Source organism: Microtus ochrogaster, unplaced genomic scaffold (assembly GCF_000317375.1).
Source record: "Microtus ochrogaster isolate Prairie Vole_2 unplaced genomic scaffold, MicOch1.0 UNK6, whole genome shotgun sequence".
Classification (NCBI taxonomy): Eukaryota; Metazoa; Chordata; class Mammalia; order Rodentia; family Cricetidae; genus Microtus; species Microtus ochrogaster.
In genome coordinates, this window is record NW_004949104.1 from 8,741,132 (window position 1) to 8,759,086 (window position 17,955).

At 58.1% G+C, this 17,955-nt stretch overlaps 2 protein-coding genes across 4 annotated transcripts; both read right to left on the reverse strand.

Annotated features, from left to right (window-relative positions):
• Nucleotides 1–1,037: 1,037 nt before the first annotated feature.
• Nat8l (N-acetyltransferase 8 like) lies at nucleotides 1,038–9,624 on the reverse strand. The gene is made up of 3 exons (XM_005366061.2): nucleotides 9,118–9,624; nucleotides 7,817–7,981; nucleotides 1,038–5,667 (listed from the first exon to the last, which is right to left on the reverse strand). The coding sequence occupies exons 1-3, from the start codon at nucleotides 9,482–9,484 to the stop codon at nucleotides 5,300–5,302; spliced, it is 900 nt and encodes a 299-aa protein (XP_005366118.1). The 5' UTR covers nucleotides 9,485–9,624; the 3' UTR covers nucleotides 1,038–5,299.
• A 6,109-nt stretch (nucleotides 9,625–15,733) lies between these two features.
• Nucleotides 15,734–17,281, reverse strand: CUNH4orf48 (chromosome unknown C4orf48 homolog). Of its 3 annotated transcripts, none has more exons than XM_005366063.2 (4): nucleotides 17,205–17,281; nucleotides 16,860–17,009; nucleotides 16,595–16,683; nucleotides 15,734–15,845 (listed from the first exon to the last, which is right to left on the reverse strand). In XM_005366063.2, exons 2-4 carry the CDS (start codon nucleotides 16,981–16,983, stop codon nucleotides 15,780–15,782), a joined length of 279 nt encoding a protein of 92 aa, XP_005366120.1. In that variant the 5' UTR covers nucleotides 16,984–17,009; nucleotides 17,205–17,281; the 3' UTR covers nucleotides 15,734–15,779. The 3 variants fall into 3 exon arrangements, with proteins under 3 accessions (XP_005366120.1, XP_013208818.1, XP_005366119.1); XM_013353364.2 differs by having other exon boundaries at nucleotides 17,194–17,260; XM_005366062.3 differs by lacking the exon at nucleotides 17,205–17,281 and adding an exon at nucleotides 17,129–17,204.
• Nucleotides 17,282–17,955: the final 674 nt, after the last annotated feature.

A 17,955-nucleotide genomic window follows, 5' to 3' on the forward strand; every position in this document is an offset into this window, starting at 1 on the left:
ACCGGTGCGGGCACCACCGGGTAAAAGATAGATAAAAGGCTCAGCACCATGGCAGGCAGCACACTGGCTGTTTCACTTAGGATGTCTCAGAGATGGGCTTTGACATGTCACCCAAGTCCAGGAAAAGTCACCAGCCCTTCCTGCTGGCTGAGAAGCGCAGCCCTGACCATGCATGCCATGGTTTCATTCCTCCTGGCTTTTGGGCAGGAAAGAAGGGAGGTGGGAAGGAAACTCCTAGAAAACTATTCAGGAGCTGGGCACAGTGTCTGAGTGATAGAAACCTCCCCCATCCTCCAAGGGTCCCCTCCTGACAATGCTGACTGATAGCCTGCACTGGGGTGGATGGGAAATGTCTTCATGTCTACCCCTCGATCTGGCCAACAGATACCTACCTTCTTATAAAATGCTTATGGGTAGACAGGCAGACAACAGCAGGAGCCACAGCCTATGGCGGAGCCACCCAGCAGGAGGCTGCCAGCACCATCAGGGTTCACCTTCAGAAGAGTGAAGCTCTTCATGGACCCAACCCCCATAAATCCAGGAGTCTCGGCCTTGTAAATACCCAGACCCCAGAAACAGGCCAGGACAGTGGAGCTTGGTAGCCAGGAGACCATACTAAAAGTGTCTTAGCTATGCCTGACACCCAAGAACTGGGAACCAGCACAGGGAGAGAGTAAAACCTTCAAGTTGCTGCTGGGCCTGAGTCAATCAATTCCTACCCCTCCACACCCACAACTAAGTTGTCCCACACACTGGCTGCTGCCTCTGTATCTACCACACTTAGGAAAGTGTGAAGGGCTGTAGAGCCCCTAACCATCTCTGGCCAAAGAGGAATCCAGGCACCTCTTCCCTGGTCGGGAAGAAAACATCATGGCTTGGGACCAGTTGGGGAAAGGGGTCTCTTCCCAACAGGGACACCGGAGCCCTACCCTTGCCTCACTGATTCCGCTCCTGCTCCAGGGTCCAGCTCAGCCAAACACGGGCACAAACCCAGAATATCCACCCCAGGAGGTGCCTCAAAAAAGCACAGAGCCGGGTTCCTTCAGTTCTGATTTTATTGAAAAACAGCAGCATTGGGGGCCGTGCAGGCAGGGGCACACACCCACTTGGGCCCCCAGCCTGTCTTCTTGGGAACTCGGCTCATCACCTGGCCCTAGGGGCTATTTTGGCACATCCTGGGGTCTCAGGACACCCCACCCCCATCATGGGCTCACAGTACAAATTCAAGAACAAACCCCAACAGTGAGATCTACCACTGTGTCACACCCTCACACCCTGACCAAACCCAGTCTGTCCTGTCCAAGGGGCCTCCAGCTCCTCTACCCTACCTCAGCCAAGGGGGAGATGGACAGAAGTCTGGGCCGGCGGAGGCTCAGCTAGCCTGGTGGGGTTGTGCTACATTCACATGGAGCTGGGCAGGGCAGGGGAGGGAATGGGCACAGTGAGAGACAACCACAAGACCCTGCTTCTTACCACAAAGAAAGTGCTCCCAGATCAGAGACTGTTCCCACTGGTTCCCTCCCACTGCTACACATGTGCACATACAAACACACACATGCACACATCCATACACATATGGAGCTGCCCACGCATGCACACATGCACACACATGTAACACATGAATGTGATTTCTTGGGCACATATAGTCACATGAGCACATGATTACAAATGGCATGTGCTTGTGCATACACACACGCAGTCATACAGATGCTCACACATGCATACACATACTCCAGGTGCACATGCTCACATGTGTGCACAAATGCACAACACAGATGGGTATGCACATTACGTAGGTACACCCCTTCTTTAAAATGGCTAATTATTGCTGTTTTTTTTCCTTTAAAAAAAATACATCCAATAGTGGTTAAGTCAAGGCTCATCTTCTACCCAGACCCAGGCAAGCTGTGCCCACCTCCCATGGACCCCTCCCCTGCTGGAAGCACAGTGATGGCAGCACCAAAGAGCAGCACAGCCCAGGGTCTGCCCCATACCCAGCAGTGTAGCCAAGAGCCAGGGACAGGACCATGACTGAGGCCAGCACTGACCAAGAGAACAGGTAGCAACAGGTTCAGGCAGCAGTGCTACCACAGACAGGGAGACACAGCCACCTCAGGTCAGCTCTCTCAGGCCGCCCCTTGGGGCTTGGTGGGAAGGTAGCCTCAACGGTGCTGCACAGCTCCTACCCAGCTAGGAAGCCATGCCCAGCCCCCAAGAAGCCCCAGGCACCAGCAAAAGACCCAGAAACTTTTGTCCCCAGGCCTCTAGCCACAGGCACAGCCCTGGAAGCCAGCTCCAGGAAGCTGTTGACTGCGGGGCCACCGGGGACTGGCAGAGGCAAGTGGACTGACCAGGGTGCTTTCCAGCAGCAAGTGAGGATCCTGTGGCTTAAAGAGTCCCAGGCATCGGGCCAAAGCCAAAGCTCACCTCAGGTGTGTCCCCGACTCTATGCTCTGTCCTGTCCCCTTCCCTGATGAAGGATGGGAGCACAGGGGAGGGGCTGCCGTCGACACCAGATCTCTGCTGTAGGTGCACCCCACCACCTCTCCCACCTCCCTCCCGACTAAAGCAGAGGCTTCCACACAAACAGGACTCCTGGAAGCCACAGGATCCTGAGTTCAGGTCAGACCCCAGGCCAGAGGCCCAAGGGAGGAGAGATGGCCAGCAAACTCAGAGGAGCTGCCCCAAGCACATGGCCACCAGGTGGAGCAGGGAGAAGGGCCTCCACAGAGGTAGAAAAAACAGAATCTCAACAAACAGAAAATTCACATCAGTGCACATGTGCAGAGCTCGCCCAGCCCTGGTGGGATGAAGAGGACAGGGCCAGGCCCAGTCAATCAGCAAGCTCAGCTCCCTCCAGCCCAGGGCCTCGGGCCTGCCAAGCTGCATGCTGCCCAGTGAAACTCCATCCTGGTGCAGCTGGAACCTACCCCACCACCCATTCCTGACATCTCGACCAAGTCTTGGTAGCAACCGAAAGCAGACAACGAATAATGAAGAGCCCGGCAAGCTTTCCTTCACCCATGGGCTATTTGGCAGGAAGGGGTCCCCTTAGGCAGACAGGTGCCAATAAGCCAGAAGGGCCACACCTTCCCCCCAGGCTCCTAGGAAGGGAGAATCTACTATGAGCTCATCCCAGGTCAGTATCAAGGAGACGTGGGTGGCTGAGGGATCCCCAGGCTCTGCCCTGGCCTGAACAATCCCAGTGCCCTTCTAACCCCAAAGACTGAAGGCCCCAAAGGCACAGGATCAGAGAAGCCTTGGCAGCTGGTGGTGTCCAGCAGACCTGACTCCCACTCAGGCCCACCCAGACCTCAGATCCCCCATCCTCAGACACCAGCAGTCCCTACACCCACAGCAACTAAGACTAGCCCCGAGCCGAGACCAATCCAAACAGAAAAGAGGAAAAGGCACAACTGTTTGTTTTCCATTTTGCTAAAACACTTTACGTCTGTCTGTATAATCCAGATTAACAAAATCTGAGAGCTGCAAGAAAATAGGGTGCCGATTTCTGTACAGTCTACAAAACTCCCATCCCCAAGAGGGGACCGGGCACCACCAGGGAGGAATGTACAGGGGAGAGCGGGGTCTGTACAGTGTTCTGCAAATGCCTCAATTGCTAACAGGACAAAAGGCCCCTCAGGAAGCTGGGCTTGTTCCACCATTCATTCCCTCTAAGCCTTTCTAAGAATGGCGCCATGGTGCCAGGGCCCAGCTCTACAGCCTACCCGACCTGCCACTCCTTGTCCCCAAGCCCCACACAGAGGGTGTGGATGGGCCTTTATGCCCCACCCCCACCCCCACCCTGCACTGAAGCTAAGTCCAGGTTTCAGCTGGCCACATAAGCACTGCCAGCCACTGCCTTTCTTCCTCTGTCCCAGGCTACCCCCCCAATTCAGGCTGGACTCTAAGTGGGACCTCAAAAAGGAGATGCCAGGAGCAGTTAGCCCAGCAGTATACTCTCTAGTGAGATGGCTGGACCTACCCCAACAAAAAAACGTCCCAGGCAGTGCCCAGCCCTTCCCATGAGGCTTTAGGACCCTCCAGTCCCCTCAGGCCTACACACAGGGGTTCAAGAGGCAGCCTGAGGCCTCACAGACCAGGAATGCACTTTGAGGGCAGTTTCACTAACCTAGAATTTCCTTCCATTCTCCAAACTGAAACCTTCCACCTACCCGGCCACCCACCCCCATCAAATGGGGCCAGAGACCACGTGTATGCTAGCACCACACAGACGTGTGTCTGGAGGCTCAAACTACCATTTTGTCCCAGGAATTAAAGTCATGCAGAGTGCTATTCTGTCTACGTAACTTATTAGAGAATGGGTTGTTTCAGGCTGGGAGAAGCTGTGGCAGGCATCGCCAACAACAGCCTGAGCTAGTTACATTCACAGGGCAGACCCCACGAACAGCATGAGTCCACAGGGCCTCGGGCGGCTGGGAGGGGGCCACCTGATCTAACAGGTGTTGGGGGAGGTGTCCCCCCACCCCCTGAAATCCCTACCATGCTGTGCAGTGGATTGCTACAGGAACCGAACCCGGGTGCCCAGCCAAGTCAGCCAGAGCAAAGAGGCACAGGGACCACAGGGAAAGAGGTAAGATGATTCTGAAGCAAAGCAGGAATGGCTAGGGCCGGGTTAGGCCAGGCCCGGCCCCACCAGAGAGACAGGATCAGGCAGGTGGGCCCTCCAGAGGCCAGCTCAGGACAGGACAGGTGAGCTCACCAGCTCGGACCTGAGGTTCAGACTAGGCAGGGCAGCGGGGCAGGGGGCTGTGGCATGCGGCATGCTGCAGCCAGGCCATGTCCTCAGCATGCACAAGGCAAAGCAGGGCCTGGGGCCAGCTTGGCCTCCCACAGGGCAGTGGCTGGCCAGCCCAGCAGGCTGCTCTTCCAGAGGCCATTGGCTGAGCCTTAGCCTGGCTGGGGGCCAGGGGTCTGCTCCTTGTGGGGCTTGTTGTAGAGGTTCTGTGCTCGACGGGCAAGGCTAGTCCTCCCCTGATGGAGGCAGGCTGGGCAGCTTTGTGGATAGTCCAGGTGGTCCACAATGCTGCTCTTCAAGGCATGACGAGCCACTCTGCTGGGCTGGGGGAGGCAAGGGCCGGGGCTGCAGACAATCTACCCCACCAGAGTGTTGCCGAGGAGCAACGCCCTGTGTCCCCCAGAACCAGCCAGGTGATGCTGAGAAAGGAAAATCCAAACTAACGCCAAGGTGAGCATTGGAAAGCAGGGCCGCACTGGGCAGCGAGCAGGAGGGCAGAGGTGAACAGGGGCAGACAGGGTGGTGGGCAGGTGGTGGTAGTCACTCCTCGCGTAGCTGCAGGCGGTAGCGGTGGTAGCGGACCTGGAAGAAGAGGCGCTCGGCCAGCGAGAGGGTCATGCCAGGCAGCACGTAGTGATCAGTTGCGCCCATGTGTCTGAAGCCCAGTGATTCATAGAGCTTGTGGGCGGCCACCTTAACGGCTGTGGTGCCCAGTACCACTGCAGAGTAGTTGTGCAGCATGGCAAACTCCAGCACCCTCCGGCCCAGAGCCTTGGCAATGCCTTTGCCGCGGAAGCGTGAGTCCACGGACATGCGGAGCAGCTCCACCGTATTGTCCTCTTGATGGGCCCGAGCGGCCACGATGCCCACAACATTGCCATCCAGCACGGCCACCCAGAAACAGGATCCTAGGAAGGACAGGACAGTCAGGGACATTTTGCAGGGAAGGCTGGAGAGACTTCAGCTGCCCATTCCTGCTGGGCACCAAGTCAGGGCATTACAATGATGCCCAATCATCCAGGGCCCTGGCCCTCCTTTCCGCTTTTGGAACAGCAAGGGAGGCCATAATTCGGGATAAGCAGGTAAGGTGCCTCCTCCAGACCCCCTATGCAACAAAAACACTCCAGTGGCCTTAGTCCGGCTGACCTGCCCAACTTTGAGTGACTGGATCCCACAACACAGGCAGGCACAATCAACTCAGGCCGGAGTCTGTACTGTTCTGGCCGGAATAGTAGTTGGAGGTGCCTAGGAGCCGGGCAGGCCTTGATGAAGCAGATCCCTACCCCCAGACCACCTGAAAAACCAGAGTCAAGGCCTCAGTTCCAGCTGACCTACTCAGAATCCCAGCCCCTGGCCTGCCATCCTCCTCCTCCACAATCCTTGCAGGGATAGAACTGAGTGATAACCCAGAAGAATGTTTTAGATCTACCAGTGAGAGACCACAGACCGCCACAGACACCCCCAAGCCCCGGTGACTGGACAAGGAGCCTGATGACCAAGCCAGCTATCTCCACCTATAGCAAAGCCAATCCCAGCCTCACTTCTACAAGAAGGGGAAAGGAGGGAATAAGGAGTTGGGATGGGAAGGATGCTGAAGGGCACAGGCCACCGGGAACCCAGTCACCATCGGGAACCAGAGGTCCACGGTCAAGGGGATACCTTTTCTTGAAAGACAAAGGTTGAGGGACAGCAGGGGAGAGCGTCTGACTGGCCAAGAGAGTGCCCGTGCTGTGGGTGACCTGGCCTTCCCTCAAAGGGCCACACTTCCCCCAAAGGCTCTGCACCTGTAACCTGTCCCCAGCAAGCAGTAGGAAGCACCCCTACCTTCACTTCTCACCTCTTGGGGGCCCCGGGGGAGACTCAGAGCTCTGTAGCTAAGGGTGCTGCTTGCCCTGCTCCAGGGTAGCAGAGAAAGTCAACAGCTCAGGAGGGCTCGCATGCCAGAGCCTCTAGGACTTCCTCCACCCGAAGGGGACCCTATGGGCCAGTCCGCTCTTACCAAGGTACTGCTGCACGCCCACCCACCCAAGCCAGACCAGAGATCAGAACAGCCTCCAGCACTGACTGCCGGCACTCCCCCAGGTCTCGTTTCCCGTCTGCATGAGAGCTCATAAATCCACACAGCTCCATTAGCTGCTGTCCAGCATTTGCTCTTGTGGGATCCCGTAAACCCAGCAGATGTCTAAGGGTTAGCAAAGACTGCCACACTCAAACCCCCGGGGTAACTGAAGCTCAGACAGAGCACACGACAGGCACCTCTGGCCGCACCCATGCCATCTATCCAAGCCCACTCCGGCCATTTCCCCCCTTTTCTTCCCAAGCAATGCCAGGTAGGTTGAGGGCCCTGCAGAGGCCAGGAAGCTACACTTGAACGTGAGAAGGGCCAAGGAGAACAGCAGGCACCAAGGCCAGCTAGCTGGGCAGGAGGTTGGGGCGCGAGGTAGGGCAGCTGGGGAGGAGCTGGCAAAAAACAATAGCTGGCAGAGCCAGAGCGGCTGCCCTTCCCTGAAACAGACCCAACTCCTGCTGGCCAGCACTACCCTCAGCCCCTCATATCCCAAATGTCTCCCTCTTCTGGTTCTCAAGACCTATCCTGCTTCAGGGCTTGTTTGGGGGAGAGAGCAGCCCCTCTCTCTGCGTTAAACCCTAGGTCTGTGGTAATTCCTTATCATTCACTAGGAGGTTCACTGGTCAGGATGCCAAGGATAAGGCTGGGACCTCTTCCCACACTGCTCCCTGGACCTTTCCTGTGCCACACAGACTTCCTCCACCCAAGGCACTCTGGGCTGGCTCAGGGTCCAGTCAGGACTTAACTCCCCAACATACACACACACACACACACACACACACACACGGCAGGTACCAGGAAAAGGCGTCTGTCAGCGGGCACAGTGGAGCCAGGCCACCAAGGAAAGGACTCGCTCTGGCCTCCCCAGCTGACTCTACACTTAGCTAGAGGCCTCAGTCATTCAGAACATCAGGATCCCTCAGCCCAGCCCTTTAGTACCTGAAAGGGAAGAGGGAGGGGGCGGTTAGGGCTGGAATTTCAGAACTCACCAGGTGGCTTCATGTAGTACTGCTCTATGTCAGCCATGTCCGTGTGCAGCGCACACTCCAGGTAGGCCAGAATCACCTTTCGGCTGTAGTAGTAGCGCAGGGCCAGGAGCCCCGCTGGCACCAGGCACGTCAGCAGCAGTGAGCGGGTCACAGCAAAGCAGAGGGCTGCAGGCAAGGAGGCACAGGTGAGGTGGCAGGTGCAGAGAGGGCATGGGTGGGCCCCACAGCACCGGGAGTCCAAACCACCTTGGTAAATCAGTGCTTAGGGATGCGCCCCACCAGGGACTGTTTCTCTGTGTAGGAGCAGTCATGGCCGCGGTCCCTTTCTACGCTTCCTCACTTCCAAGCTCTCTGGCGTAAACACCTGCTACCTTCACAACCTGAAACAAAGGTCCACAATACAGCCAGGGCCAGGCCAGTGCAGGTCAGCCCTCGGTGCCCCAGTTTCCAAGAGGGCTCTTGCCTACTCCACCTAGCCTGGTGCTAAGTCAAACAGCTGGACAAAGACACCAGGGCACTGCCTAACCATGCAGGTCATCCCACGCTGGGATGAAGGGACCCAGTCAGAGCCATCCCTGGGCAGTTTCTGGGTCCGCTAGGCCAACAGGGTCAGGCGACAAGCACCACACCGCTTCCAGATTCATTTATTCTGTGGAGGAGGAAGAGGCACTAGAGCAAAAGTTGCCTCCCTTGAATGACCTTGGGAGAGTCGCCCCAAGCTCCTCATCCGCAGAATGGGATGACTTGAATGTTGGGGGGAAGGGTGTGCTTAGGACCGCACAGGATATCCTCTCGGTTGCCCTGGCTCTGGCGAACAGCCTCCCTGGCTCCCCGCGGAGCTGGCTGTCTTCCCGTCATAAATTAGCACTTGAGCCTCAGGCGGCCTCCCCCGCCCGCAGATTATATATAGTTGTCGCGCCGGGCCGCAGCTGCAGCGCTACCTGCCCTGTCACGCCGCCCCCACCCGGGATGCCCCGCGACGGGGAGAACGGGCACCGCGGACTGAGTTGCTGACCCAGTGCTTCCCGGTCCGCAGCGCCCGCACTCAGCCCGCACCGGTTCCCCCGCACGGCCCAGGCGTCTTGGCCGTAAGCCCGCAGCACTGCGCCGCGGGTTCGAGTGGGTCTCCTCCCCGCCGGTCCCACGGACGGATGCGGCACCCGGGCTTCCAGATGGGGACCCAGGAGAAGGCGGGGCCAAGCTCGACGGTCCCCGGAGGGGTCCGCTGGACCCGCTGGAGCAGGGCCCGGCCCGGGACTGCGGCAGACCCGCCGGTCCCCCGCCCCCCGCGGCGCACTGACCCGCCAGCAGGGCGTAGAGCAGCTGGGTGCGCGGGTGCTGCCGCAGGCCGCGGAAAGCCGTGTTGGGGATGCGCTCCAAGATGCCGTCGTAGAAGATGCGGCGCGCCGCCTCCTGTTCGGCTGCGCGGAACTCGCGAATGCACACGCCGCGCCCCTCCGGCGGCCCCGCGCCCCCCGTGCCTCCGTGGGGCTGGGGACCTGGCGCGGGTGGGGGCGCGACGGCCGGCCCGGGCGCGGCAGGTAGCGGGGGCCACATGGCTCCGGCGGCGGAGAGCAGCGCGTCCTTCTTGGCCCCCGGCAGTGCCTCATGGTCCTCCGCAGCCACGATCTTCGTCTCGCAGACCATGTCGGGAGGCCCACAATGCATGCACCCGGCCGGGCGGCGCAGCGCAGGGACGCGGGCCGGCGGCGGCGGGCAGAGCCCGGGCCCAGGGCAAGGGCGCGGCGCCCTCGGACCCGCGACAGCGGCGGCAGCGGCAGCTCAGGGGCGCAGGGCGGAGGCGGCGGGCGGCCGGGGCGCGCGCAGGGAGCTGCGCCGCATTTTGGAGAAGTATTTATAATGCAGCGGCGCCGGTGCAGTCGAGGCGCCCGGGGTCCCGCAGGGTCCTAGCGTCCACTGCATTGGCTGCCGAGGGTCACCATGTGATCTCGGGGGTGGGAACTGACGCCGCCTCCGCGCCCGCCCGATGGCACACTTGGGCTGCGCGGCAGGCTGACCGCGGGAGCACGGTGGGGCCGGGCGACGAGAGTGCGAGAAATCGGCTAGGCCAGTGGTCCTCAGTGAGCGCGCGGGCGAGCGGCAGCGAGGACAGGGCGCTCGGAGAGGCGCTGTGTGGGGGGCTTGAGGCTCGCCCGGAGGACAGCGAGTGATGGACGCCTCCCACCCCGCCCCTGAGCACCCGCAAAGCTGCCGCTGCGCTCGGGCCTCGGTGCCTACAGCAGCGCGTCCTCCTCCTCCGCGGCCGCTAGCAGCAGTCACGGAAGTGTCTCCATCTCCCACCCCTTTGTCTGAACGCAGTGCCCGGCCGAAGTCCTCGGGAGGGGCATCGTGCTCCCCGGGCCGGTGCCCTGCGAGCCTGTGGTCGGGGCCGAATGGACTGAGGCAGTGAGGACGAAGTTGAAGTGGGGTATGATGCTCGCGCCTCTTGACGCAGCGCCGCACCCCACCCTACTCCAATCTGACACCAGACCGCTCCCGGCAGCAGGCAAGCTGAATTGCAGGACCCCTCCCGGCTCGGCCCCCGCCTTCGGCAGCCTGCGCATGCGCCCCGTGGCCTTGGTGCAGGTGCAGCGGGGGCTCGCGATTGCATCTGAATCGCGTCTCGTGGTCCCCAAGAGCAAGACGTGCAGACGCAGCAGACTAAGCACGCATGAGGTGGGGTCTAGTATCGAGGTTGGGGAGCGCGTAGTGGCATATTCTCTTTCCTTGGTCACAGGGTTGGGTACCCCCGAAGCCGAATTCTCCCACATGATCGCCGAGACCCTGACGTCTCTGGGCCTGAGAACCCTCAGTCTCCGTCGTACCGCACCAGAGTTAGACAGCATAGTGACTAAGATCACTTAGATACTGGAGGGGCCTGGCCCGCAACCAGAACCTGGGAGGTGTGGAGAATCCACCACCCAGGGTCCTCAGCGCAAGAGTGCTGGGGAGGAGAGGGACAGGCTAAGGAGGATTTGCCTCAGTGGGTTTTCAAAACACAGGTGCATATCTGGGTCCCGGCTGTGACCTTCCAGAGCCCTGAAGCTAAATCTCTAGAAATTTCAAAGGGACTCACTAATGGTACCTGAACAGGCTGAGACCCCTGACCAGCAACACTGGCCTCTTCTGGGTCCTGAGTTTGGCCGAGTGGTGTGCAGGAACTGTGCCGGCCTGTGAGGAGGTTCGGGCAAGCTGGGAGAAGAGGAGACCGGGCATTGAGGAGAAATTAGGTGAAGCCGAGTAGGTCTGACTTGAGGGACGCTGAAGCCTTAGAGGTAACAAAATAGTCTAGCCTCTGTAGGGGCTCATTCCAAACCCCGAACCGAGCTTCTCCTACGCTGTTCTACACCGCAGGCCCAGGGGCCAAGGCTCACAGCAACGCGACCTTGATAGCCCTTCCTGTTCTGCGGAGGTCCCCTCCGCTAGTCGGACTGACTACGCCCTTCAGTGCCCCAATCCTCCTTTAACCGTGTGCACACCCCATCCCCGGTGGCCATGGAGGCCTGTGCTGGGACCAACTAGAACACATCATAACCGTCTGGAAGTGTAGAGGGGCCAGGACTGGGGTCCAGGGACAGCCATTTAGAAGGGCTTGGAGACCCATTTGGGTTGCACAGACAGCGAGGCAGTCAGTGGCCCTGGTTAGCCTGGTTCCTCCTCTGTCGTGGGGCGCCCTCTGCCGGTATCCCTTAGGGCATTCCCGGGTGGCATCAAGGCCCTTTTCTGATAAAGACCCAGCCTGGAGCCACTACCTCACCTGAACTCCCTGCACCCTCCTCTGTCTGGGTCTCCAGGAAGACTCTGGAAACGCAAATTGACTTCCTCACGCCCTGCTGATGAATAATCCTTCCAGGAGCCCAGAAGCGCCTGCCTACAGCTAGGCAGGGTTGAAGACCTCTGCCCAATTTCAGAGACAGAAGTGGGGGCGGGTGCCCTAAACCCTTACACCTCAACATCGCGGGTAGGGATGTTTCCTTAATTGGGCCACCCTCCACCGAGGGTGTGTCCTCTAATGATGTTGGGGACAGATAACTTCTCCTTGCCTGGCATGGCTACCCCAGGGTCTATGTGGGGGGAGGATGAGCCAGGCACTGGAAAGACACAGCCAAAGTAGTCCTGGAAAATGGTATAAGCTGCTGAGGACTGGGGGAGGACAGAAGCCTTAAGAGAGTAGAAGAGTCCCCCCCCCCAAAAAAAAGAAGAAAAACAAGCCCAGCATGCTACTAACAGATGTCACCAAATAGGAATTCTGCAATGACGTCTCGAGGTCAGAGGTCCTGGAGTCCCAGACTCACCCTGCCTAGCACTCTGACTGTAAAACGGTCTCCAAACAACCTCAGGGGCTGCCTCTTAAGAAAGCCACCCCAGAACTCCCCCTCTCAAGAGCCACATGGCATCACTGTGGCGGCAAAGTGAGCATACTTAGAAAACCATACCTACCCCGCCAAGCATCCTTCTAAATGTAACCTGAGAGTTCCCACACTGTGTTGGGCCTGACCAATTCAGTCACACCCAGCCATGCACTAGGGTGAGGACATATGCTAATCAAAAGAAAAACAAAACGGGGCAGCGGGTGGCACCTGCCTTTGATCCCAGCATTCAGGAGGCAGAAGCAGGCAGATCTCTCTCTGTGAGTACAAGGCCAGCCCGGTCTACAGAATGAGTTCCAGGGCAGCCAAGGCTACACAGATAAGCCCTGTCTCGAAAAAACAAACGAACAATCAAAAGAAAGGAGGAAAAGAAAATAGTCTAGCATCCTTTAGGAGTCACCTCTACCAAAGTGGGGGGAGGGACAGGCATAGTGGCTCCAGGCACTTGAGAGGTGAAGACAAAAAGACCAGGAGTTCAAGGGTGTCCTTAGCTACTCAACAAGGAGGTGAACAGCCAGAGCAACATGAGGCCCTTCCCCCCCCCCAAAAAAAGGAGGAGTGATAAGGGCTGAATTGTGAAGCAGGCCACAGAAGCCAAGGGGGTAGCTTAGGACAGCAAACAGTGCATGCAAAGTCTTTGAGGGGTGGGGGTGACATTACAGATGGAGTAATTCAACAGAATTATTTTCAGACAGATTGACTCAGAATTTCCTTCCTGAACACCTTTCTACACAGGCGGCAAGGGTGGAGGGCCTGAAACCTAGAAAAAGGTGACTCTGCCAGAAGAGAGAAAGGTATAGTGTTATGTCTGGTGGCTTGGGTCGCAGAAGTTAGCTAGGGGTAGCAAGAGAATGAAGGACGGTAAAGCTGGATCAGGTGGGATCCTTCGTCACTTGCCCTGGAACCGGGAACCTCGGCGTGTTTATTAGGTACAGCACAGGGGGCAGCAAGTCCCCGTCGGAGCTGTCTGTAGGTCATAGTTTCAGGCTGCAGCTGCTAGGCTTACACACGTCTGCGAATCATCAACACTCACACACAAACCACACATTCTCTCCGGACTGCCTCTGCTCCCGAGAGGGCAGCCAGCGTGGGGATGCACAACTGTCTGGGACCAGGAACAGAAATCCAGGCAAATAAGAGATATCCTGTGCCCATGGCTTAGGCTCAGTGCCGGACATAAGCAGCCAACAAGGATCAGTTAGTCCAACACTAAATCCAGGAGAATGAAAGGTACCTTAAAGAAAATGCATGCCATGTGCCTAGCCATATGCTGAGCTATGATTAGTCCTTCCGAATGCCATATTGAGCTAATGTCAAACAGGAAAGCTGCACCGCAGCTCCAGGACAGTGCAGAGGCCATTGGCCTTATGCAAGCCTAAACTTGCCGGATGTCTGTGCTGTGGACCCCTCCATCTCTGCTCCTTCTCAGAAACCCAGGGCAAGCTCACTCACGATCGTTGCTCAAGATCACCAGAGCCCAAAAATGCCAAATCTGTTGGTAGTCTTGATGTTAGCTAACCTCAGCAGCATGAGGTCCCCTTCTTCCCACTTCATGGCTGCTCCTCCTACTCTGATGTCCCTCACTGTATCTGTCTCCTCCGCTCCTCTCTTAGTCCACACTCAGGCACGGAGAACTCAACAGTTAGCTGTCCCACCCTTCTTTCCCTGGTGCTTGTCCAGGTATAGCCTTACAGCTGCAGGGACCCGCCCCATCCCAAATCCTCCTGGCTGTTTTCTTCTTTTCATTCACTTCCTCTTTTCTTTTTTGGGACAGGGTTTCTCTGTGTGGCCCTGACTGTCCTCTATGTAGACCAAGCTGGCCTTAAACCCAGAGATCTGCTTGCCTCTCCCTCCTGAGTGCCAGGACTAAGGTTATGTGTCGCATGTCACTATGCTCCACCTCTGTTTTCAAGTCATCTGGAATCCAGCCACTTCTTTCCAGCTGTTCTCCATGATGGGTGCGGCCATTTCCCCAAGGGCCTGTATTATCTTCCACAGTCATCTAGAGGTTCTAGCAACCATAAGCACCCTGTTCACACAGACCTAGATTCTGCTGGCTCAAAACCACGTGAAGGCCAGAGAGATCAGCGGCTAAAAGTGCCTGCAAGGCAAGCCTACCAAACTGAATTCAATCCCTGGAACCCACAGTGGAAGGAGACAGCTATCTCCCCAATTGTCTTCTGTGCACATGCATATGTGTCTGTGCATGCACACGCGCATGTGCGCGCACACACACATACACACATACATTTTAAAGATACCACAAAGCTCCCAGGATACTCACCTGCCAAGCTGCCTCCACTCTTCCATTCCCTTGCTTGCTGCAGCCCCCAGACTCCTGTAGGATGGGCTGGATCATGCCTACCAACCTCCAGACCCCTCCATCCCACCTTCCTGGACGATATCCCTACTTTCTCCCATAGGCATGTCCCTAAGGGGACCCTACTCCATCCTTTCTCTGCTATTTGTATCAAGGGCTAATAGCCTCCATAAAATACAGGAAAGTTAATCTTGAATTTAGGGTAAACAATACTTTTGGTGTAAGTACATCCCACAAACATATAAAAAGTGTTTCTGTATTTGACTTGCTAAATCTGGCAACCTGCACCTAGAACAAGGTTAAGCTTCTGGCCTCTCCTACAACTAGGAATGGCCAGGGGTGAGAGCAACCAATGGGACAGGAGTATACTTCTACGTCCTCTGCTCAGGGAGAACCCAGAGATCTGGCTGGTGCAGCACCCCTGGACTGTGGTCTCTGCTCTCCTCCAACACCCTCCACGGTGGGGTGGGGTGCTAATCAAGGAACCAACACCCAGATAAGCCAGTGCTGTGCCTAGGGTGAGGCAGTCCAAGGGTGGGGGAAGAACCTTTGGTGGCGCACGCCTTTAATCCCAGCACTCGGGAGGCAGAGGCAGGCGAATCTCTGTGAGTTCAAGGCCAGCCTGGTCTACAGAGCCAGTTCCAGGACAGAGAAACCCCCAGAAAACAAAACATAAAAACCTTTGCACAAAGTTTCCAATAAAAGTAGAGAGCTATACTCACTTTGCCTGAGCTTTGCCTGCTAAGCATTTAGCACACTTGCGCAGATGTAAGAGGGGCCACTAACTCCCATCCAGAAGTCCTTGGTACCCAGGGGCCAAGGGTGAGTCTGCAGATGGACCCATCTCAGCTTCCCCTTTTGGAAACGGCGTTTACCCATTACCTGCTGCCCACTGCTGCTCCCTTCTCTAGAAGCCCCAGGTTAGGGACCCAGAGCTCAGCTTCCAGAAAGCCATGCCCACCCTAGTACAGAACCTGGGGAACTCAGAGGAGGTGGGCATTATCAAGATCCCCTGGCCTGCAAACAAGGGCAGGCTGGTTGGCACGGGTCTGAGAAGTCTAATTCACTGCAGTGACAATGTCAGTAGGGCCACATGTTTGGATGGACACGCAAGTGCCCCTTGGCACGGGTGCTGCTGGGGGACAGGGAAACCAAGACCCAGAGAGGGTTACAACAGGGCAACAGGAGCGGCTCTGTTGGCCAGAGCAGGGACACGGGACACAGGCATGCTAGCAGGCATTTATTAACAGGGAACATCACTGGCCAAGGATCTTCAGCGTCCAGCCGGCCAGCAGGCACACAGAGCCCGGCGCTCAGCCTGCAGCAGAAGGGTCTCCGTCTGCAAAGGAACCAGAACATGCGGGTAGGACAGAGTTCTTAATGGACACCTTCCTGGGCCTTCCTGGCTTCTTCACTGTCACCACTGCCCTGCTGGGGCTTCAGGCCTCCTCACCTGGCCCCTCAGGTGCCTTATCACCCCCATTCCCTCCAGAGTGGCTGCTGATGCTGGGGTCCCTCCTTATACCCATCCCCACTCTAGTCTTCAACTCACACCCATCACTCAAAGCTCCTCCATCATGCACCCTCTCTTCACAATCCACAAGAGGAGCAGAGGCCTCACTGGAAAGTGGGGAGAGACCCCAGCGTTGGGACTGTGCCCCTGACTATCCAGAGAGGGCCCTTTCCTTCCTCCTATTTCCAGAAATTCTCTTTATAGAAGTCAACTCCCCAGGGCTGGAGAGCTACAAGTTCCCCCAACCAGTGAGGACCTAAGACTCCAGGACACACACCCAGATCCCTGGTCCTACCTAGCTTTCCGTTCCTCACACACCATAGCCTCTATGCCCAGCCTGTTTCTTCTTCCTACTCTGGGCTCCTTTCTCACGGGAGATCCAAGTTTAGTACACAGCCGTGGAATACACTATCTACCACAAGTTACAGGACAGAGTGCCCTGAGGCCTCGGCGGAGGTTAGACAGTGCGCTGGGCGTGGGGGCGTTTCCGGGTGAGATCTCCCAGATCCCTAGAGTGGCTAGGTCTTGGGATGCTTACAAACCAAAGCCAGTCCTCCCTGGCCTTCTGTACTCACCCGCGCGTCCAGGCTGTAGGCCGTTTTCCGTAGGTCCTGAAGGGCGCGCTGCATGAATTCAAACGCGTGGCAGTCCACACACGGACGGCCTGCAAGGACGGGGGTCAGCATCATGTGAGGGTAGACACACAGAGCCCCAGCCAGGTCCTAGCCAATTACCCAGCAGCGTCCCAGTCCCCGTCGCCTGCCCTCTAGTTCCCACCCAAGAAGTGACCCGCGCAGGAAACAAAGACGCCTCCCGCACGCCCCCTCCTCCAGCACCTACTCTGCGCGGGGACAGCGCTCCCGGCGGCGGACTCGGCGCGGGCGCCTAGCAGTGCCAGGCTCAGCAGCAGCAGCAGCAGCAGCAAAGTCGGCGGCGACAGCAAGAACCTGGGCGCGGGGGCCATGGCCGAGGAGGGAGCCCGGGGCCGCCCTGCAGCGAGCAGCACGGTCAGTGACGCCGCGCACCAGGTTGCACCCGATCTGGTCCACGGGCGACGACACCGGCCCCGCCCACCCCCGGCTCGCGACCCACAGCCCAGCCCCACTCACGCGTCCTGCGAACTCGGGTACGCTTAGCCCGGTACCACCCTTCCCCGGGCCTCGCGGACCCCCACCTCGCTCTTACCGCGGTTCACGGAACCGCGACCAGCAGCGCGGGCGACTCAGGAAGGAGAACGGAGTACGCACCGCGACCCGCACGCGCGCATGCGCCCAAGCCGACCCCACCCGGGTCCCCGACCTCGTCGTCATGGAAACACCGCGGCTGCGCGCGCCTGGCGCAGGCTGCTCCCACTCTGCGCGAAGCTTATTAGCGCAGGAGCGCAGCGGAGGACACGGGAGCCGGGCTGCAGGGTGCCTACCGCGACCTCCCCATTCTGGCCGCACGCTTTGTGCTCGGCCAGCACCTGCGGTGATCAAATGCTGACAGCCGCCGAATTTGATTTCCCGCTCTCCGGGACCCACGCGTGTGGGAGACTAGCGTGGGAGCCAGTCCAGAGCCGGCCAGGAATCGCACACCCAGGCTGAAGGAGTGTCCTAACTGGAGCTTTAGCGCCTCACGATGGGTGCGGGCAAGCCTGCAGTCAGGAAAGAGCCACACCACACTGGTTTGTCACTGCGCGTCGTGTCCTCACGGTGTCCAGGAGAGAAGCTCGCCTTCCCTCGTAAAGCAAGGGCTCTAGTTAGACTTGCATCTTGTGGGATTGGCCCAAGTGAGCACTGTGGTGGGGTAGAGTCCCCTTCCAGTCTGTTCCATTCCCGGATCTAAGCTGACCATGACCAGTAGCCACGCTGGGGAGGGGGGGGTCCAAGAGAGCCATTTCCTTCTCGCCCAAGCACAGTACACACACTCTTCAGAAAACCCGCTGAGATTGCTA